The sequence below is a fragment of the Hyperoodon ampullatus genome (genome assembly GCF_949752795.1).
Source record: "Hyperoodon ampullatus genome assembly, chromosome: 1".
NCBI classification, from domain to species: domain Eukaryota; kingdom Metazoa; phylum Chordata; class Mammalia; order Artiodactyla; family Ziphiidae; genus Hyperoodon; species Hyperoodon ampullatus.
The window spans coordinates 197,793,299-197,817,369 of NC_136914.1; the positions used below are offsets into that span (position 1 = coordinate 197,793,299).

The following is a 24,071-nucleotide window of genomic DNA, read 5'->3' on the forward strand; positions in this document are numbered from 1 at the left end:
TCTCCTCAGGGCCCTTAGCTGGTTTCTCCTTTTCTCCCTGAACTTACACGACTGCTCCCAGGGCTCAGTCCTTAGTCCTCTTCTATTTGTACATACTCTTCCTTGGTATTGCATTCAGTCTCGCAGCTTTAAATACTATTTATATGCCAATGGCTACAAAATTTGTAGGCCTCTCTTTTGAACTCCAGATTGATATATCCAACTAGCTGGTCATTATCTCTGTCTGGATATCTTACAGACACTTCAAAACCACCATGTCCCAAACTGTACTCTGATCTTCCCCTCCATCTCTCCAAATACAGCTTTTCCACCCCACTGACAGCAGCTCCACTCTGATAGATGCTCAGGCCAAAAACTGTGGAGTCTTTCTCAAACCTTCTTTATCTTTCTATCCATCAGGAAATCTTGCTGGCTCTACCTTCAAAATACGTTCACAATCTGGTGTCTTCTCGCCACCTCCACTGCTATGCCTTGGTCTGAGCCACATTTACTTCTTTTTTTTTTTTTTTTTTGCGGTACGCGGGCCTCTCACTGTCGTGGCCTCTCCCGTTGCGGAGCACAGGCTCCGGACGCGCAGGCTCAGAGGCCAAGGCTCACGGGCCCAGCCGCCCCGTGGCATGTGGGATCTTCCCGGACCGGGCCACGCACCCGCGTCCCCTGCATCGGCAGGCGGACTCTCAACCACTGCGCCACCAGGGAAGCCCCACATTTACTTCTTATCTGCATTAATGCGACAGCCTCTCCAGTGGTAACCCTGCTACTCCGCGTTTCCCACACAACCCATTTTCAACATCACAACCTGAAAGACCCTTTTTAAAAAGAAGTCAGATCTGCCATTACCCTGCTGAAAACACTATCCTGCCCCCTTTGCATTTCAAGTCCTTAAAGCAGCCATGGATGATCTGGCTCCTGCTGCCTCTCGGACTTCATCTCCCACTTCTCGTCCCCTCCCTCTGCCCCAGCCATACGGGCCTCCTTGCTATTCCTCAAGCACACCAAGCATGTTCCCACCTAACAGGCCTTTCCATGGTGTTGCTTCTGCCTGGAATACTCTTTCTCCAGATGGCCACGTTCCTTATTTCCTTCAACTCCTTCAAGCTTTTGCTCAAAAGTCCATCTCGGGGCCTCCCTGGTGGCGCAGTGGTTGAGAGTCCGCCTGCCGATGCAGGGGATACGGGTTCGTGCCCCGGTCTGGGAGGATCCCATATACCGCGGAGCGGCTGGGCCCGTGAGCCATGGCTGCTGAGCCTGTGCATCCGGAGCCTGTGCTCCGCAACGGGAGAGGCCACAACAGTGAGAGGCCCGCGTACCACAAAAAAAAAAAAAAAAAAAAAAAAAAAAAAAGTCCATCTCGGAGGCGTACCCTGTCCTCCGTACTCAAAACTACAACTTGCTCTACCCACGGCACTCTTACCCAACTGCTCTTTTTTATTTTTCCACGTACACATTTTTCAACATACTATACATTTTAGTTATTATGTTTACTGCATGTCTCCCCCACTAGTATGTAAGCTCCAAGAGGGCATGGATCTTTGACATTCATTCTCTAATGTATTCCACTTACTGAGTACAGTGCTTGACACACAGCAAGTGCTCGATTAATATTTGTTTAAAAATATATATATGGGGCTTCCCTGGTGGCGCAGTGGTTGCGAGTCCGCCTGCCGATGCGGGGGACACGGGTTTGTGCCCTGGTCTGGGAGGATCCCGCGTGCCGCGGAGCGGCTGGGCCCGTGAGCCATGGCCGCTGAGCCTGCGCGTCCGGAGCCTGTGCTCCGCAACGGGAGAGGCCACAGCAGTGAGAGGCCCGCGTAATGCAAAAAAAAAATATATATATATATATATATATGGTATACAGTTCTACTAGTGAAAATGCCGAAAGGCAGCCTTTCCACCAAGCTGTCACTACCCCATGAGACTAGAAGCAAGTAGACCTAGGTGTTCTGGTAGGGAATGTCAGTTGGAAGCCCTCATATTCTCAAATGCTACTTGAAGTTATTTGTGCCTGTACCTTTAAATGGACTACCATGCTCAGGACTGCCTGAGCGCTGAATCTGAGGAAAAGCCCTGGGAGGGTGGGGGAGGGAACCGTAGCTCCAGGAGTAGCACACTAAATCTTTCAGTAGGGGCTAAACCCCAAACAGCTTCATTTTTTTCTCCTAGGACCCCGTAGAAGATTAGAAGTAGTAACAGGTTCTGGTGGAGTCTAAAGGTGGAAACTGGCTGCAATGATATAACTCTGAGACAAAAAAAAACTTATAAGCCATCTCAAAAATTGGTGACTAATAAACTTCAGGATTTCAGTCCAAAAGAGAGAAGAGGCAAGTCAGGAAGAAAGTCAGAAGAATGGATATATCCCCTTATACCTTGTAGTTTTTTCAGGTCCATCCTTGAAGGAGTGAACCACCAAAATAAAATCTGTTTTTTGCTAAAAATAACCAAAGCTATCTGTACAAAACCAGCAGCAATACCACTAGACTAAGGATCTGAGATCCAGTGTATACCTGCAGGTGGGGGGGTGGGAGGCATCTTTCCATTCTTGGTGTTTCTTTGTATGTGGAAGGATTTCCCCTGGCAAAAACTCCTGGTATCACTCCACTCTTGTATTCATTCCTTCCTAGAGGATGCATACATTCTGCTCTGTTTCTCCACACTGTAATTTTTACACACACAGGCGCCTAGGTAGGAAAACTTGAAACAGTCCAGCACTGTCTGAGTGTGTTAAGTTTCTCCAATTCTGAGTTTCAATATTAAGAAGGCCACTTGACCACAGTTACAGCCACATTCTCCAGTATTAGCCTCATTAGCAATAAAAGTGGTATCTTGGCTTCCCATATGCTGTATTCTTCCTTGTGTATCTCTTCACTGGTTTAAACCAGGCATGATGAAGGGAGCTTTTGACTGCTCCTCTAAAACTCTCTAACACTCTTATGACTCTCAGCTCACATCTGAAATCAGCATTAGTTAAATCTTTGAGATCCACAGCCCTAGCACAGTGCCCTATACGTGGCAGATGCTCATTGTTTAACTGATTGAAGCACACACTGAACGTCTTAAAATACACAATTTACCTACCCTGTGTTGAAAAAAGGATGGATCAAGGTATTTGTCAAATCGATCTTCAAATTTTACATCTGACTTTTTCCATTTTACCTGAAAAAAATTTTCTTCATTTGAAAATCAAGGCCAGTAAACAATAATCTGATAACAAAACTCTGAGCAAAATTTGAAAAGATTTACACACTTAGAATAAGATACTAGAGAAATAGTAGAAAGTTACTACCAATTTGAGAAGTTGAAATACATGATAAAAAAAACTAGCCAACTTTCCTCTCTGTGTATTAACAAAATTTATCACTTAGAGGGATCATTTCAGTTTTCAAGGACTATTAACTGTTGCTGACTTACATTCTCTGACCTCATAAACGTGATAACTCAATTAAACAGACCAAATAAAATAAGAATCTGTACATCTTTGACTTTAGATTGCATTAGTTTTATTACAATGATGTTTCTTTATAACTACGGTTATGCAAATATTATTTGCACTAGGTACATATGCACAAAGCTTGAAAAACTTTCAAAACTGTCTACTAGCAATGGATTCATTCCAGTTACCTGGAAAAAAACCACCAAAGAGAGAGGCTACCTACGTCGGATTTCTCTTCTTTCCACTACTTTTAATCCTAACAGAACAGAATTAACTTGACAGTTGCAAGGGGCTCTGACAAGCTCTTACTCTGCAGGAGTATCTTATTCCAACTGACAAAGCAAAATATGGTAAACTATACTCATCCAGAAATTTTCAACATGGCATCATCTCTTAATCCGCACAGTAAAAAGGAAAGAGAAACAAGGAGTAATGTAATCTAAAAAGTAACCATGAAAACACATGGCTGGGTTAGCTAACTGCCCAGTTATAATGGTAAAGTTTGCTGAAGCAAATGGTAGGTCCTGCCAATGCATAACAGGTATCTAATACTACAGACCTGAAGTAAACCTCCCTGCTTTTAGGAGGCTTACTTACATACATTAATAATATTCTGTTGCATCCCATTTCAAGCTACAATTTCAATTACTAAAGTTGTAAAACATACTTAATTGTTGATATTAAGTGACAAACACTGCTTCCTGTATACAATTATTTTAATACTTACCGAATATGACATCTGGATTTTAGTATTGGGAACCAGTTTCACTTTTCCTTCACTAGTTAGATTAACATCAACAATTCGATTTCCATTAAAACCTATTTCAAGTTTTTTATAGGTCCAAAGATAGTAATCTTCCCCATTTTCATCTGCTTCACCAACAATACCTTCAAAAGAAATAACACTTCATACAAGGTATGTAATATCACTTAGTATTTAAAATACATTAGAAGCTAAAAGCTCATTAAAAAAAATTTTTATAAAAAAGCAATACTACCATTATTCCTCATGGTTAGAACAATGAAAAGGTACAGGCTGGACTTCTCTTTGTTAACTACTTGGCAAACACAAAACTATTTTCACATCATGGTAAAAAAAGTGATGCACAGCTCAGCATAACCTATCACTAATTTGATCCTCAAAGTTCATGCTCCGTCATTAGTATCACCTTCATTGTAATAATCATGACTGTGTAGTTTATATCCCTTAATATCTCAAAATTTCAGGGAGCACTATATCACTATCTGGCAAGGTTCTCAAGGTTCGTGGTCAAACTAAAATTAAAACCAAGGTCTCCAGAGGTCTAGTCCAGTACTTTCTCTAATAACCTATGATCAACCCATTCCTAATAAGCTGCACATATGTGTATAGTGGGTACCAAAACTTAAAATGCCTCCCCTTTATACCTCAAGCATTGGACTTATCTCTGGGAAGTCAACAAAATGAAAGGAGAGTTGAAAATAAATGGTAATGAGGCAAAAGTTAAAATGATCATTTTGATCACAATTTGGGATACTGAAGGAGAAGACCCGGACAAGGGAGTAGGTAGTACCTGAGGATCTATCTCTTGTGCCCTCATACTGTCAGCTATTTATCCAATGTTCCCTACCCAAGCCCATATATTCATTAGCGCCTTAGGCTCTAAAAGTTACTCCTTGGGCCTTCCCTCTACGGTCAGTGCAACTCATGAAAAGCATTAGTGGGAAGAAAATGATCATTTCTTATTAAGAATTATTTGCTTATTAACCAAAGTTGCTCTAATTGGTACAAGTTCAAGGAATACAATTTCACTTTGTTTGAGGTGGTAGAGGGATAATAAAATCCTTCTAATAATTAATTTCACCAAAGTTTATTTACCTATCTACTCTGAAAACTCTGAGGGTGGAGACATAATTATACCAAATAGGAAAGTATTCTCTAAATGACTTTTAAAAGACTCTGAAACCTTTATCCCAAGAAAAGCCAGATAGAGATTTTTTTTGACAGGGTTTCCCATGGTTCAGACATTGTAGGACATCCAAAAGTATCTGCCCTAAACATGGCAGAAACCCAGAGCTAAAAAAGATTTATGTTAAGACAGGGAAGCACAGCTGCCATGTTGCTCATGGAGGCCCACAGAAATGACAGAAAAAACCTAAGGTTCTAGACATGAAACCCGTAAGCAATGCAAAAGACTTGCTCTCTCACCAAAAAAAGAGAAAACCCAGATTAATGCGTTCTCCTAAAACTACAGGCTCAGAAGTCTTCAGCGAATATTCAGCATATCTTCCTACTACCCTCAGAGCCAATCACAGAAATGTCTATTATACTAATTACAGTCATTTACATGAAACACTTACTATTTATACCTAATTAACATGTAACACAGTAACGACGATGCATACAATTATATCTTGAGATTAGCTTTCTTATAAATTCCATCTTAGTACCATATTAAACTCTGGGCTGATATGTTCAGTCTTTCAGTTTGCTGCTCATGAATACAGTAGTCTGCTAATAACTTTAAGAATTAGAATATTAATTATATATTATTTATATATAAGAACAAGTGTCCAAAGACCAAAAAACAAAAACAACAACAACAAGCCATTAAGAGAAAAATGTGATCAAACATGCTGGCTGTGATAGCTGGCTTTGCTTTGCATATTAAGTAATTTAATCAAGCCCAGCACAAACAATGTTTGGATTATGAATAAGTTGGTATTAACTACTGCATTGTTCCTCTCCATTAACACAGATGAACAAGGACATAAAACATAAAAAAGTTTTTAAAATTTTAAGCATAATAGACTTTTGGAAAATAACATAGGAACTAGCAAAACAAGTCATTCAGGAGACTATTATATCTAAAAACCATACTACCACAGTGCTACATGAGACAAAGCCAGAATATAACTTTAAAATCCTATTCAGTCCCTTTGATTGTTATTTGATAAAATAAGTCAAAATAAGATGTGAGAAAAATGGAGGGAGGGGGAATATTTCGGATTGTTCAAAGCACCTTTTGACCTCTTGAATATGAAAAGTTACACTGTATAAAAGTTATATTTTCAGGGATTTTCATGTAAAGTTTGACAATGTCAAAAACCCTTCAAGTAACAGGAAACCATAAAATTGATGTTAAAATCATTCTGGTGAAAACACATTTAGTGATTCAGTGTACAATCACCTGAATAGGCATTACATAAATCTTGCTTATTATGCAAATATTCCCCAAACTTTAAAAATCACATACAATACTTACCCCATATTGGCAAGTCATCTATGTACATCTGGTACCAGTAGTGATTTTTGATAGCATACACAAATGCATCTCTCTTTTCTTTATCTAAGTCAATTTCACAGTAAGTGGCTGGCATCACATCATCTGCATAAAATAAAAATTGCAAATCAGTACACTCATTGGCAAAATAGTTACAGGAAGAGTAACACACAAAAAAGCCAACATTTCCTGAAGTTAAAATTTCTACTCATAATAGCTGAATCTCGGTGATATATATATATAGGGATTCAGTATACAATTCTTTCCTTTTTTGTGTATGTTTAAGATTGTTCACAATAAAAGAATTTTAATCATCTTTACTTTCAAAGATTATCTTACTAAGTGAAGAAAGCATCTCTTATATAAAGAAAATCATACAGAACATTTACAAAGTAACTTTAAAATGAATAAACTGATTTAAAAACAGAAATGAAAAAGCTTAAAACACATAGGAAAGTTTTCACTTTATACAAAAACTCAAGAATATGATCCTAAGTAGAGCTAACAATTTCTAGCTATGAGATCTCTGAGATAAAATATTCATTTGAACATTCTTGGAAGTGCAAGTCACTGGAGGCCACAGATTCTATGAGGAATCCCAGTGACTCTTCATAATTCGGAAGATTAAAAGGCAAACCTCTATCTAGCAGGCATCACTGTTTATAAATTACCCAAAAGTTCCCTGGAGATGAGTCATTTCCACTCTTGACTGCTTTTAAAAATACTCCTATCTGAAAATAATATTCAGATGGTCTCTAACTTATAAACCTTTCAAAAATATGCTTAGGACCATTAGTTTCTAAATAAAACAAAGCAAAATCTGAAAAGCACTCTAGATGTCCATCAAAAGGACTGAACTGTTTTTGTATGTTACTTAAGCAACTAGGGGAAAAAAAAAGAGAAATCAATCTTAACAACAACAACAAAAAGCACAGATGTTTGTTTTTAAGTTCTCCTGTACTATAATATTGGTTATTTAGAACATGAAATACAACTTCCTCCAAGAAACAATGTTAAATTTCCCAAATGTTCATTAAAACAACTTAAATATAAATTGCAGCCAAACTATAATTAATAGCCATCTATAAAGTTGTTTCTACGAGAATAACAATCTGACATATAACTCCAGACACCACCAACATGTTTCCCCAGTTCTCAACAGAGAGAATAGCTTATTATGGCTCAGCCCAGAGTGGACACCCCAAAACTACAAAACCAAAGATGGCAGGAAACACTGAAGTCCCATGAAAGAGGGATAGGGAAATTCTCTATCCCAGTGGGAGAAGAAAACTGCTTTGTATCGAACAACAATGGCTCCCACACATACTTTCTTTCTACCCAGGCCATTTTTAGGCAGCAAGAAATTTAGGGTTTTCATAATGGCAAAAACTGAGGCTGAGCAGAGGAGAAGGCAGGGAGAGTTAAGACAGAGATTACTACAAAGGATGACTACAGCAGGAGCTAGGAGAACTGGCAGCAGGAAATTATAGCCACAGAGGAGAGAGCAAGAACCAAAGGAAGGTCCAGGTTGAGCAGCAGCGAATGGCCACAGTGGCGTGGGAGGACTCACAGCTACCTCTGCGAAGCCACCAAATTCCTTGCTGTCACAATCAGACATTCACTGATAACTGTCATTAACAATACAGCAGTATGAAGTTCTGAGATATGCAATATGACATTTACCCGTATATAAAGCTTTTAAAAGATTCCTTACAGTCTGAACTTTAGTTCAACTCTCTCTTTCCCCACTCTCCACCATCCTCTCCCCCTATACTCTAACCAGACTCAGCCACCTGCAGTTCCCACACACCTTGTGCTCCCTTGGCCTCCGGATTTGTTGTTTGTGCAGTAAACCCCACCTCACATGTCCATCCTAAAATCTTTCCCATGCCTCTACCCTGTCCCCCAGAGTAACCCCTGATTCCCCAACCCTCACTCCTCTCACCACACAGCCTGCCCCCTTCACTGAAGTCCCGTGGCTTTCTCTCCATATCTCCTATGGCACCTAGGCCTACACCGCACACAACCTCACACCAGTATCTTAGCTCCTCAAAAAGACCATTAGGGGGCTTCCCTGGTGGCGCAGTGGTTGAGAGTCCGCCTGCCGATGCAGGGGATACGGGTTCGTGCCCCGGTCTGGGAGGATCCCACCTGCCGCGGAGCGGCTGGGCCCGTGAGCCATGGCCGCTGAGCCTGCGCGTCCGGAGCCTGTGCTCTGCAGCGGGAGTGGCCACAGCAGTGAGAGGCCCGCGTACCGCAAAAAAAAAAAAAAAAAAAAAAAAGACCATTAGGTCTTGAGAGCTATGTCTATAACTGATCATAACCTTTTTGGCCCCAGCTATGCCTGTTTCAGTATGCTGCACAGAGCAGGCATTAAACAAATAAAATATTTTAACAAATTTTAAGAACATAATTTTCCATTTATTTGGCAAAGGAAGTCACTAAGTACATCAGAGTATGCACATATACATGCATCTGTGTGTGAATGGTGTGTGTGTCTGTGTGTAAGGACAAAATGCCAATATAAACAAATGAAATTTTTGAGCTGAGTATCTCAGAAGGATTGACAAAGAAGTCTTGAAGAGTATCTTACACTGATACAAAACCCAGAAAAGAAATGTTGTGGTAAAAGAGAAAACATCATTATGGAAGGCTATAATAAGGGCCTGGGTTGGTCATATTTTAATGAAATTCCTCTTGCAGGCATGTAAGCAAATACAAACATCAAAAATAATTAAAGAGCCTGGTTGCTCAATTGAAAAAGCACTTCTCTCAGGAGGGAGCCGCTTTGAAGATAGGAATGTAATGTGCCTAAGTACACCAAACCACCACTCAGCATTCTATATGACTGGAAAACACTCTGAAAATCTATTACCACAAATCACTACTTTAAAATTACAATAGGGCATACCCTTCTCACAGGAAATACACACCTATGAATCCTGAAGGGGATGCAATTAATATCTTACCAATGCAGATACTTTTTATGAGGGAAAAAAGAAGAGAACCAAAGTTATAAAGTGGCAAATGTCAATACTGATTTTTCAAACAGAAAGCAAGGGTAGATTCTGGAAACAACATGCCAATAAGTCTGTCATCAATTCTCAACAACACTCCAGACTAACAACTAAATAGACAGTGAAAGCATTGAAAAAAGAATGTGACAATTATTCATGAGTTCTCTAAGAACATATCATGCCTTACTTTGTTTAGTTTCTCTTTTAACAGCATTACTGAACTGGAAAATCAGAAATACTCTACCTCAAATTCAGCAGCACTTCGCAAAGTTTCTCATGAAGTCACTATAGACAAACTATAGAGAAATGGGCAGAAACTTGGGTTTTAGTCTGGGTTCCACTACTTACTAGCTCTGTGAATATAAGCAAGTCACTTAACCTCTGTGAACCTCAGGTCCCTCAACTGTAAAACAGATAACATCTATGCTATCTCCTTCCCAGAGTTGTTTTAAGGACGAAAAGTGCCAATATATTCACAGTGTTAAGTTTTCTTGAGCCACACACCCCTTTGAGAATCCAATGGAAGTGATATCTCCCTTGCCCCCCCAAAATGCACAATCACTCAAAATTAAGTGTACAATTCCAGAGGTCCACAGACCCCTGACACCAGAGCTTCTGGTTCAACTTTGTATACCCAGAGTCTACCACAGGGCTCTGGAATACAGTAAGCTCTCAAAACTGCTGAATGAACTTTTTACAGGACTGGAAAAACTGGCATATTCACCATTAATTAATCAACCATCTACATAAACCAATATTGATTAACTGACCAAACTGGCTGGCAGTATAAACTGTACAATTTTTTTTCTAGATGGCTATTTGGCAACACGTATCAAGAACTGCCTTAAAAATGATTATACCCTTTGATTCAGTAATTCTACTTCTAAGAATTTAACCTAGTGAAAGATTCATAGATGCATTAAAATACTTATGTGCTAGTATAGCCAAATGCATTCTTATTTCTAACAGAAAAAAAAAAGCAAAAGCAAGGAAGAAAAGGAAGAAAGAAGAAAACAATGAATATCTTGTCATTGGGAAATGGGGAGAAATTACAATATCAAGTTATAGAATACTATATAAATATATTGTAAACAGAGTAATTAACAATATGAGGATAAGCTGATAAGATGTTGTAGAAAAAAAAGAAGAGTAAAAACTAATTTATACATAACTTATTAAACGAGCCAGCAAGTGCTTAGAACGGTATCTAGCACATAATAAACACTATACACGTGTTCATTAAATACATTTTAAAAAAGCATATATGGAACATGAACCCAATATTTAAAAATTTTAAATAATGTGGATGAAAGTAAAGATGGTCAGAAAGAAAGAAGAAACTGTTACTGGTATTTATATCCAGGTGATTTTTATATTCTTTACACTTCTCTGTAGTTTCTAAATTCTGTACATTGATCCTGTATCACTGTTAAAATCAGAAAAAATATATACACATACAAAAAAAAGACAGATGTCAATCTGAAAAGAACAATGTTAGCAATGGTTTAAATAAGAACTTATAAAAAGAGCATGCTTATCAAATTTGCAGTTAGCACAAAGTTTTAAAAATTGCTAATACCAAGAATTCAAAATATCTAGAGTCAAGATTCAATACAAGATTCAAATTATTTGGTCCAGCTAAAACACTTCAGTTGGAACCAATAGGACAAAATATTGCATCAAGTTCCCAGACTTCCGATTAAACAAGAAAGATTAACCAAGTGTCTTTTACCTCCTGAAACTCCATTAAAATGTCAATAAAGGAATAAAAAGGATGTAGGCGCACAAGGACAAAAAGAGGAGAAGACAGTGAGAAAAGATTTCAATCAATGCTGGGGAAATGGAAGACGGTGAATGACTAATAAGGCAGAGGAAACCATAACAGAAGGGACAACAGGATTGTTGTCACAGAACACAGGAGACACTCAGAACTTGGAGGCACCACAGAGGTCGAAAGGTAGAGGAGAGACAGATGTAGGGCTGAACATATAGGGGAACTGTATAAAAATATGTTTATGGAGAGGTTGGATGCCTAGGTCCCCTCCTGCACCCATCACACAACTAGATGAATAATCTCCTCAACTTCCCCTCTGCAGACCAGAGGCACTTTCCCCTAAAGAACTTCAGCAGAGAGGCTCCAGAATCAGGAAGAGCAGGAATAGTAGAATCCAGGGACTGGAAACAGGGTGGGGTTCACCTTAAGCAAAAATCTTCATTCAGGCTGAATGAAAAGAACTGCCACCTCCCAAGCCCCTTCCCCATCCTTTGGCAATCAGGCTTAACTACCCAGCCAGATATCTGGAGGGAAATACCGCATAGTAGTTAAAAGCTCAAACTCTTAACGCTAGGCTGCCTGGGCTCAAATCCTCACTCCGCCACTTTCCATCTGTGAATCCTTAGACAAGGTTACTTAGCCTCTGGGCCCCAACTTCCTCAACTGAAAAATAGGTATAATACACCTCCATAAGCTCATTTCGAGGATGAAAACAGACTAGACTGAGAATCACTGAACTAGAAATACATAAGGCTCTAAGCAGCCCTTGGCATATCTACATAACTGCAGTACTCTCAACTTACCATTTCACTCTAGAGAAGTAGAAGAAATACTAATAAAATAATTTCACCCCTCTGTTAAGTTGGAATATTCACGGAAGAGAAAATTCAAGGGAAGATCAATAAAATAAATGGAAGGAAGGAATCCTCTAGAAGTCAACTTTTCAACAATTAATATCCTTCATTTTACTGCAAGAATTCTCAAATGAGAGGGAAGGGACTGGGTGGTGACCTCCCCTGCTTAGGAATTACTATTCCAGATCACCTAATGATCATAATGAACCAATTATAATAAAGAACAAGTAGGCACAAACTAGGTGCTGGACAATTTATTAAGAGCTCACCATGTCTTGATAGCTAAGGATGCAACAGTGAACAAGAATGCAACTGTCCCTGCCCCAGTGGAAGCAGCTAAATTACGCAGCAGGCTAGTGCAGCAGCTTGAGGATAAATCAAATCCTACACTCAATAAACTAATTTAACATTTCATAATTGCTAATACAAAATTAAGTTGGAAGCACAGACACATACTATGTGCTATTAGTATTCATAACAATAACCATTTCTTGAATGTAAACTATCAGGAACTTTGATAAATGATGTACATGCACTATCTCATTTAAACATGACAATTCTACCAAGTGGATATTATTTCCCTCATTTCATAGATGAGGACAATGAGATCAAAGAGACTGAATACTTTGTCCAGGACTACATAGGTAGGCAGAGGTAGAGCTGAGACGCATCAAGTCTCTCTGACTCTAAAGCACATGTTCTTTCCACTCCACAATGGCAATATTCTAGGAGGTACCCTTGAAAATTATAGGGTAATGATTTCAGGTCTGGTTCAAAGATATCCAGTTTAAGTCTGCCCTTTTCATTTAATTTTGTCTAAATGTTCTCAATGTAGCATTTTGTCTAGCAATAGTATAAAAACTTTTAGGGAGAAAAAAACAAAGTTGTGCATAAAACCTCAAAAGGGAGCTTTTGAGGCATCCCACATTAGACTCAAAACTACTGCTAGTTCCCTAAAATAGTCTATTTAGTGACTTTCATTTTACAAAACCATACTAATCCATTTAGCCTGACAGAATCTACTAGGTTAAAAAAAAAAAAAGTTGTGTGTTTGTGTGTATGCACATATAAGTGGGTATGTATGTGTATAGTTTTTCCTAGTTTCACAATATTTCTAAAATTTTATTTTCTTACTTGAATATGCCTTCAGAAGAACCTTTAAAAATCAAATACTTAAGGGATGAAAGATTAACAATATAAATATTTCTACAGTTTACACAAAGCCAGAGGGTTCAAGTTTCCACACAGCATTAGTATGCTGTGATACGCCTTGGGTAATTCATCTTTGGGCCTCCCTAACAGGAAATCAGATGACACAATCTCTAAGGTGCATCCCACCTTTAAAATTCTATGATACTATAAAGAACAACCAGGAAACCTCACAAAACACTTTTCAAAGCACGATCAACTTTATCTTTGAACGGGGTAATCAAGGGTCTGCAAGAGAAAGAGAAATCTAATCAGCATTTACTATTGCATCTGGACCACTTAACGTGGCAGCTTCTTTAGCAGCATATCCATGATGGAGTGTAGAGTTGACAAGACTCCAAGGAACCGCCGACTCTTAGGGAGTAACATCTGGCCAGTCCTGATTCTTTTCATCTAAAGGTGTTTAGTCTGAAAGGAAAATAAATCCCACTTTTATAGCCCATGAAAACCATACCCCTCTGTCTAAATAATCTTTCCATCTCAGTCTCAAGAAACTAATAAAAGAATGGTTAAGACAGCTGAATGAGTACTCTTCTTTAGTAAATAAGAGTGAAGATTGCAACAAGTGATGAAATCTGTCCATAGCAAAGTAAGACTTGGGGTTTTTGCCTGTTTTCTCTCTGGTTCCTTTTAAATAAACTAGAAATGTGTACCAAATATGGAAAAGGAGAGAGTATGTGAATAAATGCAGTATTGAGGTTCCCAAAGATCACATACTCTAGTCTAACTTTTCTCCTTACCTGTAATTAAATATTTAAATTAACTCATTAAATTAAAACAAGCCTCAGGGCATGTTTACAATAATTCATAAAGTTATAAGCCATGCCACTGTGGTTTAAATTTACAACTTAATTTTATAATTAAGCCCCAAGAAATAATACACAGGAAAAAATGTAAATATGTATACCTATTTTCAACAACAGTAAGAAAAAAAAATCCTAAAAACAAGAATAGAATTTAACAAATCAAAATTAAACATTATCTTCAAAATATTATCTTTAAAATATCTCATTTCACATTCTCCTCCCAAAAGGCTAAAAATATCAGAGGTCAGTTACTATTCATTTTATACATGTGGACAATGAAGTCAAAACTGGAGTAAACAACTTTACTAAAATCAATAGAGTAAAAGAAATAGGATTAGAATTCAAAGCTTCTGATTATAAGATCCATGCTCTATTCAAAAATCAAGACACCTAATCAAAGATCCTCCAAAAATTCAATTACTCAAGCTTCTGCTTACCAGGTTAAAAATGTCCATGCAGGAAATACACACTTTGACAAACTTCACAGAGAAAAATAAAAAATATAAACACACTCATAGGAACTCATAACAAAGAAGATACCTGCATAATAAATAGATACGGAGGATTTTTTTCCAATTTTAACAAGTCCTTGACTTAAAATTTTAAACCACACAATCTAAAAGGTATTGAAGATAAATTAATACAACACTGATAAATACATTGAGCCAATGGTACAAGTTTGAATTTGAGGCTTTACACATAATTTTTAAGTATCCATATAGCCCATTACATCCCCACTCCTCTTGAAATTACCTCATTAGGGATCTATGAAGGCTTTCCCTGACCACATTATGTCCAATCCTTAAAGGATTTACTAGAAAACACTTTTCAGAAATAAATATGTTAAGGAAATGTAATTTTATGAACAATCATTTATTTTATTGTTTTATAAATATTCAAAATAAATCTTTGTTAGTTATTAATATACTTTTCTACATGTAATACACTTAACTTAGAGATTAAAACACATTTTAGGGTCTAGAGCAGTGGTTCTCAACCAAGGGCAAGTAGCAATGTTTACAGACTTTTCGGTTGTCACAACTGGAGAGTGCTACTGGCATCTAGTGGGTGCGGGCCAGGGACTCCGCTAAATGTCCCACCCTGTACAGGACAGCCCCCACAAAAAAAAAGAATTATCTGGCCCCAATGTCAACAGTGCCAAAGTTGAGAAACCCCGGTCTACGATGTAACTTTTATCATAAGGACTATTAAGGTTTACGTACCTTTGAATTTAATATCCAGACCACTAAATTCCAATTCAACTCCTTGAAGTGCTTCTCCCAGAGTTTCATGGTAGTGACTGATGCTTTTTTTTGACCCCACACAGAATGGAAGTGAAAAGTACTTATATGTCTCTTGGCGATTATGGTAGGGCCCAACAGTATTCATCCATAAGACAACTTCCTCTTTATCTTGATACTGAAACCAAAAAAAAGCAAGTAAGGATATGTTTTTTAAAAATCTAATTCAAATTAAGGGAATATATTAAGGGAATATATGTTATTTGTTCTAAACAGAAATGTACTATCTCTGTTTGGGAAGCTCTAAAATAAAATGCTGGAAGCTTGTTTCAAAAGGATGGTCAATGTCTACACATTAAAAATGAAATTCGGTGAATTTTAAAATTATATCCTCTGATTGTGGTCTCAAGCAGATTCATGTCTTCCAAACTTCATTTTACAGAAGATACTGTTTAAACAAAACCCAATAACCTATAAGAATATGTTTATAATTAATATTTACAGTATCAAATAACAATAAACCTAGAACCAACATGATTCACCATGCTAACGTGGACAAGGAAGGAGGAAACAAAATCAAAAGCTTATCCAGAACCTCATGTTAATCACTAGAAACTCCAAAAACTTAATGCTGTCAGCAAGCACAAATAAAATTTCATCTCCTTTTTTTCCCCACAGCCATTGATCAAAGTAGTAGAGAGGAGAGAAATGACTAAACAAGAGGAAGAAAAAGCCATACTATGAAATCTCCACAGCCCATTCAAGTCATCATGCTATCTTCCCCTTTATCAGCCTGAAAGATAGGTACTGCATGCAAATTTTCTTGAATAAATATTATGGTTTTACCCATCAGTGAATACTATATGTAGCTAAACCTGGAGTGTGGTCTGATGACTTTGGGTAGGTGACCTCACCTTTCCAGGGTCCAACGGTGGTGGGGGGGAAGTGCCAAAGATTTCTAAGGTCTCCTCAAGTCTAAAATTCCAGTGATTCTATGAAAAGCAGTTACCTGAGTAATTTTAAAACTAGTATTCCTAATTAGCAATACAAATTAAAGACAACTAACAGTTGTAGCTTAAGTCAACTAACAGGGCAGAAATTAAATCATTGAACAATTATTTACTGAGTGCCTACCATGCGCCAATAATTGTGTTTGTTGAGGACACAGCTTTGAATAAGACACGTTCCCTGACCCACTGGAGCTTAGAGCCTAAAGGGAAAGATGGACACTGAACAAGCAATTATAGTAACGTAGGGTGCTGTGGAGCACATAACAGAGGAGCCTATCCAACTAGCCCAACTACCAAACATTACCTCCAGTCCTCCATATAAAATGAATAAACATTTTCCATCAAAATCCAGCATCTCCAAAACCAAACTCATCCCAGCCCCCCAAACTTTGTTTTTCTAATGGTACAATCCTCTCAGTCATGGCGACTCAAACCCCAAGTCCCCCTGCATTCCAAAAAACACTGACTTGTCTACTCTTATCCAAAGCATCTGCCTCTTTGGATTCATACCACCACCACAGTAGGACTTAGATCTAATCACCTCACCTTCAAACCTAATAAATGTCTCATTGTTCATAAGACATCATCCAGGTACCCCATCAAGGAAATAAAAAACTACCTGACTTTTTGAATACATAAGACATGTACCAAGCACAGCATTAGGTGTTAAGGTTATAAAGATAAATAACATACTGTCCTTTCCTTTAAGTAGTTCACAATCCATAGTGGAGCCAGACAAGTAAATGATTAACAATGAAGAAATAAGTGTTACAATTAAGGTAAAAAGGGCTATTGTAGGGCTTCCCTGGTGGCGCAGTGGTTGAGAGTCCACCTGCTGATGCATGGGACACGGGTTCGTGCCCCAGTCCGGGAGGATCCCACATGCCGCGGAGGGGCTGGGCCCGTGAGCCATGGCCGCTGAGTCTGCGCGTCCAGAGCCTGTGCTCCGCAACGGGAGCGGCCACAGCAGTGAGAGGTCCACGTACCGCAAAAAAAAAAAAAAAAAAAAAAAAAAAAGGGCTATTGTAGCAACAATAAAAATGATTAATTCTGCTTTGGCAGAGAAGGGTCAGGATGAATCACAATATAGAAAATCATAAGCTGTTTCAAGTGAATTCAGAAAAACAACTGTAGATAACCTTCATGTATGAAGGAACCAATCAAAGGTCTGAATGTATACATAGATATCCATTCATAACTACTCTTGTCACTTTAGGGGGTTGACAAATACACGTATGCCACCACTCTTCCATCCAATGTTAAGGGTTACACTGCACTAATCAATCAAGGTACTCCTTTCTGCACAGACATAGGTATAGGTATAGATATATAGATATAGATAGGGATATAGCATAAGAATTCTCAAAACGGTTCTCTAAACCAATCACTATCCACTGAACAGGGCTGGTATTAGAATTGAAACCTGTTCACTGAGTAAAAAGCTCTTGGCATAGTATCATGTACACAAAAAGTATTGAATATGATGAAAAAACACTGAAGAAATGCTGAAAAGAAAGTTTGTTAGCAACTTAGTGAAAGAAGTTTGAAGTATGTGCACTGACTGAGATAGTATCCTTTGAGAGAAATGAGGAAGGCGAGGTAACCAAATGCATCCATTTAGGATTACCACACTGAAAGAGAGGACCTATTCTTGCCATTAATCCTGCTGAGTCTGCAGAAATTTTATAAATGTAACTTGTGAAAATAAACACAAAAACACTTTCTCTATAAATCCTAATACTCATATTCCTTTAAAAATAGACAAAAACTTGAACATAAATACTTGTTAAAACAGAGCATTCATTTATTTCATACAAACTGAAACACAGGACTAAAATAATTTAAGGGTCACGGTATGTGTTAAACTACACGTTCTGAAGTCACTCATTTTAAACATTCATGAAACCTTGATGGGGTAGTAAAGCTCTGACAACATGATGCAAACTGTACTATAACAAAATGTGTACCATTCTTTAGCCTAGGATTCCTTCTGGGAAGAGGACTGAAATAGGGATGAGAAAGAAATATATATATATATATATATATATATATATATATATATATATATATATATATGTAACATAGACACAAACACTCATATATATACACATACACAAACACACAAAGATTAGGGTGAATATTAAGGCTAAAACTGTTTCTTTTCTTTTCAATTGCTCCTTATGCAGACCACAGTCAGATTTCATGAACTTAAAATGTTTACTTTTCATTATAGTTCTTATTTATCCCTGAGAATAAGTGTTCCCAAAACAAGGTCAAGGGAAGAGTTCTTTTTCAAGAGAGAAAACGTGTCTTAAAATATCCTGAAATTAGAAAATACCAAATGGAAGAAACTTTTTAAGGAGAAAAGCCTTTCCTTTCCCTAAGCTGCCAGGAAAGTCCCTGGGCTCCCCCAACTCAGTGGGAAGACAGCAACAGGTAAGGCTCTTCCCTCCACTCTTGGCTGAAAGGCTAGTCTAATTTGCTTTCAAAACATTCCACAACGTCCTAGCAAGCTCTTTTTAAATACTTTCCTCAGAAAAACTCTGAGTTGCCAATGACACAGAGAAAGATGGAATTTTATAACTTACCTGCAGAGTGCAACCAGAAGAAGGGGAGAGAAAAACTCAAGCAGGCACAGCAGTGGATCAGGAGATCCCTGAGCATGGGGGTGGCTCCTTCCATGAGGCCTCCCTGGGAAGCAGCCAAAGGACAGGAGGCCAATTCAGACTACCTGCATTCCTCACTTCGTTCCATTCGTTTCCAGTTCTCAGAAGTTTCACTGTTACACTCAACTTCTGCACTGGCCACTCCAGCCAAAATGGCTTATAACATTGTCTTCCTTTCCTTTCCTGCTCCACCTTGTTTCTTACGTCATTCCCCCAAGTCTATAATGCCCTCCTCCTACCCACCTGGCAGATTTCTACTTATCCTTCAGAACTGCCCAAATCCTCCTTTCTCCAATCTTCAGGTCAAACTTGAACTGACCAATCACTAACATGCACGTGCTTACCGTCTTTTGGGATAATATCATTATTAGCCAAAACTTAATAAGCACATACCATGCATTGGGCATAGTTCTAAGGTCTTTATATAAACATTTAATCTCTCAAAGCTCTGTAAGACAAGTCCTATTATTTCCCCCATTTTACAGATTCAAACAAACTAAATAGAGATGTTAAAGAATTTGTCCAAAATCATTCTAACTAATTAGTATCACATTTACAAGCTTAGGACTACATTTTTGCTAATCCCTAGTCAGCTTCATTAACTGAAGAGCAAAAACTAAATGAAGAAATATGGGGAAAATATAGCTGTACAAAGCACCTAAGGAAGTGCTGAATGCTGAACAACTTTTCTATTTGAGCCTTTAATCTGCCCTAAGGAAAAAAACCTTCCTAAGAAGCTCCTTGTCCTCTGATCTCAAAAGGAATGACCTTCATTCTCAAGAAGTCACCAATGTTGGATCTCTCATTTAAAATACTGTTTATGTGCTGGGTGAGTGTAGGTACAGAAGTTTCCCTCCTTGATAGAGATCGTGAATTACTTTTTCTCGGAAGGAACACTTCAGGAGATAATGTTACTGAATTTCTCGTGTAAAATCCGAATAAAGAAATCAGAATTTATGTAGACAGGCAAAGGACTGAGGGCTCAGACTAAGCACCCAAATGCCATCATTTTTATGGGATGAGAGGAAAGATATATGCTTACTTTAAAATACATATCTGAGAAAGCAAACTCCAGTTCAGAAAAATATTTCAGAAATCATAATTTCAATGTCTTTTAATTATTTAAAACACATACATCAGAATTCTAATACATATAAATTATTAGTGTATTTTTGGAAAGTCTCTTGAGATAACTGCTCTCTCCCTCTCAAAATAGCTTTGTACCTAAATAAACTTTTAGTCTACCATAGAGTACAGCTGAAAATAGGACAATGAATTATGACACTTCCTAAAACTAGATCCGTATTAAAGCACTCACAAATTCACTTGTAGTAAACAGCTTATCCTCTTTATAAATCTTCACATATGTTTTACTAGTTCCCATACTCCCGACAGAGACAAAGACTAAAGGCTTCCATTTGCCTAAGTAAAGCAAACAAAACATCTTTTTTTCAGCCAGTAGTGTCATAGTGCTTATGGCAAAGGTTGAGAGTAGGCTATCCTAGGCACAGATCGGGTCCTTTCAACATCACCTACCAGAGATACAATGGGCCACAAAGAAATGGGGTTTTAACCTAGGTAAATCACAACAGGCATCCCCAAGACTATGCCTCTTAAATGAACAATCGTCTGCGTTTGTTCACTGCTTTAAGCGGTAGGGTTATCATGCTTCCAACACTGCATATTCTTATCCCTGGTAGATCCCTAATTACTCAAGTCACTCAACAAGCACTGATTAAATACCACTTGCTGTGCCAAGCACAGAGCCTGGTATGTAACAGACCCAGAAAAAAAATTTTTTGATTTTGTGACCTTGAGGAAACAGAGCAAAAAAAAAATTCAAGGCTCCAGTGTAAACCATAAAATGCTTTTAAGATTCCTGTGCCACTGATTACTGGGTTTTTGGCGCTGATATTTTTACATAGTATTACTATGGAAATTATATGTTCAAGACAGGTAGAAAAAACGACTAGAAATCAGGTAGCTCAGACTCTTTCTGTGGCCCTGGGCCAGCCACTGGGCCTCTTCAGGCCATTAGGAAAATGAGTGTGTTGAATTCAATGGTCTCGAGTCTTTCCAGTTCTAAAATTCTATGATTCTCAATTTGCAATCCTTTTAATGGAGTCCTTTGGAATCTTAGGAGACATGATAATCTAACTCTAGATGTTTCCAGGTGCTCCAACTGTCAGAAAACCAAATAAGCATAAGCCATACCCTATACATCTTTCACTCACTCTAAAGTGTTCTTTTTATGATCCTTCGATCACCTATTAAGAGCCTGTCTTTCATGAAAGTGTTCTTTAATTTTTATTTAAAACAGTATATTTGGGACTTCCCTGGTGGCACAGTGGTTAAGAATCCACCTGCCAATTCAGGGCACGGGTTCGAGCCCTGGTCCGGGAAGATCCCACTACTGCGGAGAAACTAAGCCCGTGTGCCACAACTACTGAGCCTGCGAACCACAACTACTGAGCCTGTGTGCCACAACTACTGAAGCCCGTGCGCCTAGAGCCCATGTTCCGCAACAAGAGAAGCCACCGCAGTGAGAAGCCCACGCACGCCGCAACCAGAGAAAGCCCGTGCGCAGCAACGAAGACCCAATGCAGCCAAAAATAAAATTAATTAATTAAATTTTAAAAACCCAAAAACTAGTATGTTCTGTAATTCATATATGATTCAACTTTTAAAAACCGAAAGGAACCCGCTTTTATATATTCTACATGTGTATATACTCTAGAAGTCAGCAGCACATTCCCTTCTCATTATTCTTCTGAGAATATTAAAAGCGTTGGATAAATAAGCACATAAAAAATGCCATATGAGTCAAATGGTCAGCTGAATCCTAATTCAGTAGGTAAAGTAAGAGAAATCAAGGGTTTTCTGGAACTGCATGAAGTAGTCAGCTGCTCCTTCTTAGGACCAGCTACAGGACTTGTGGGGCCCAGCACACAATGAAAATGCAGAAAGTATTAAGAATTTCAAATGGTGACAGCAGAGCATTAAACCAAGCAGTCTTTATGTCTTATACACATTAAGCGACTGCAAGGGTCACATGCCCACTGCAGCCCTGTCCCTCTTCAATGCTAACCCAAACGCATCCTCAGTAACAACCCACTATGGAGCTAAACTTACGCAAACATTTAAGCACTTAAAAATACTATCAATACAGAGAATTATTCAATTTAATGCCAAGTGTATTACTATCCTATTTTTAGGATAAAAGGCCATAGAGCATATCCTATGAGAGCGTAGAAGACTATTAATTCAGTTTGCCTGAGTTCAAATCCTACCTCTACCTGTACTGGTTGTGTGGTCTCAGGCAAGTTACTTAACTTCTCTGGCATCCGTTTCCTCATCCATTCAAAGGACATAAGACCACTCACAAGATTATCAATGCATGTTTAAAATATGAGTTAATACATATAAAGTACTTAGAACGGTGCCTACCACATATTGCTACAAAAGCCCTATTCGTTATTATTTCTATCTGGAAACTGTCTTCATAAAAAGTTAATCTAAAGGGCAAACTTTAACTTCTAGAGATTGTTCTTTAATTTATAATCCAATTCCACAAGTATTTATTAAACACTTACTCAGCAACCTTCCCTTGACAATTTTTCTCCTCCTTCAGTATCTTTCTGTCTTCATTAGCTACTTCTGCCTTCTTGGTGGAAAAAAAATTCACTTGACCATAGCCTTTTCAGTATTATTATCTGCTTAATGTGAATGCCTAATTTTCAAGAAATATTTTCAAGAAACTTGTAAGAAATAAAATATTTTGGCTAACAGCCAAAAAATATATGAATGACAAATTTTTTAGTTATATCTTAATGCTATTCTTCCTATAATTTTTAAAATAATAGGTAACCAAGTGAGAGCAGTTCTATGTAAACATGACTGAAATCAAATGGATTCTAAACGTTTTTGTCCAAGAATTCTCTCATACGTGTCATATTCCCTCAAAAACCTTTTATCCAATATTTTATATTCAATTTCTGGCTTCAAAAATTTAAATGTTAAAGCAGAAACTAACACACCATTGTAAAGCAATTACACTCCATAAAGATGTTAAAAAAATTTTAATGTTCCTGGCAATAAAATTTCAATGAAATTGGCGTTTACATTTTAAATCTGTAAATTAACCTAAGACCTTTTTATTCACCTCCAATTTGTGAAATTTTAATTAATACGTACTTTCCCCTATTACAGCAGTTTATATAAAACACGAGATAAAAAAGTAAAATACTACTCTTAAGCTTATACGCCTGTATGGTGGAACTATACTTGAGACAATTCTGAGTTTTACACAGCAACTTTCCTTAAGTGTTCAAAAAACTGGAAAAATATTAGTAACCACTGGCTAAAAGAATGCCCATTGGAAATGAACACTTCTTACACTTTGAGACAAGTTACTTGACAGAAAAAACAACAAGAAAGCGTTTTTAACTGTTTAACCTGTGAACAAAATTATCTTAAGGTGAAAAGTCACAAATACAGCACAAAAACATGTCACCAGCTCAGGATTGTGTCCCTTAAAAAATATACAGGTAAGAAGTTTCTGGCTGTTGACTGAAGGTACAAACGCCAAAAGTTTAGAACTGTTAGCTAAAATAAGAGCCCAGCTAACCTACCGACTAGAGAAAAGTCTGGTTGCTTCATTTCCTCACTTGTCAGGAATGACAGGAGACTTGCAGATTTAGTACCACACAACCTCTCATGCAAAATCGTATCATTAATTAGTTAAGGTCTAAAAACACAACTACTCACAAGCACCCTCTAATTTACATGACTTTACTGCCCT

The 24,071-nt window shown here is 37.9% G+C and overlaps 1 protein-coding gene across 1 annotated transcript in view; it reads right to left on the bottom strand.

The window, feature by feature from the left end:
• TM9SF3 (transmembrane 9 superfamily member 3) overlaps positions 1-24,071 on the bottom strand; it is a gene marked incomplete at both ends in the record, with an annotated part of 72,056 nt that overhangs the window by 47,000 nt on the left and 985 nt on the right. Inside the window, 4 exons of the mRNA XM_079698895.1 lie at positions 3,076-3,153; positions 4,158-4,318; positions 6,676-6,798; positions 15,577-15,772. Of these exons, the coding sequence (XP_079555021.1) occupies positions 3,076-3,153; positions 4,158-4,318; positions 6,676-6,798; positions 15,577-15,772 (558 nt within the window). The remainder of the gene's footprint in view (positions 1-3,075; positions 3,154-4,157; positions 4,319-6,675; positions 6,799-15,576; positions 15,773-24,071) is intronic.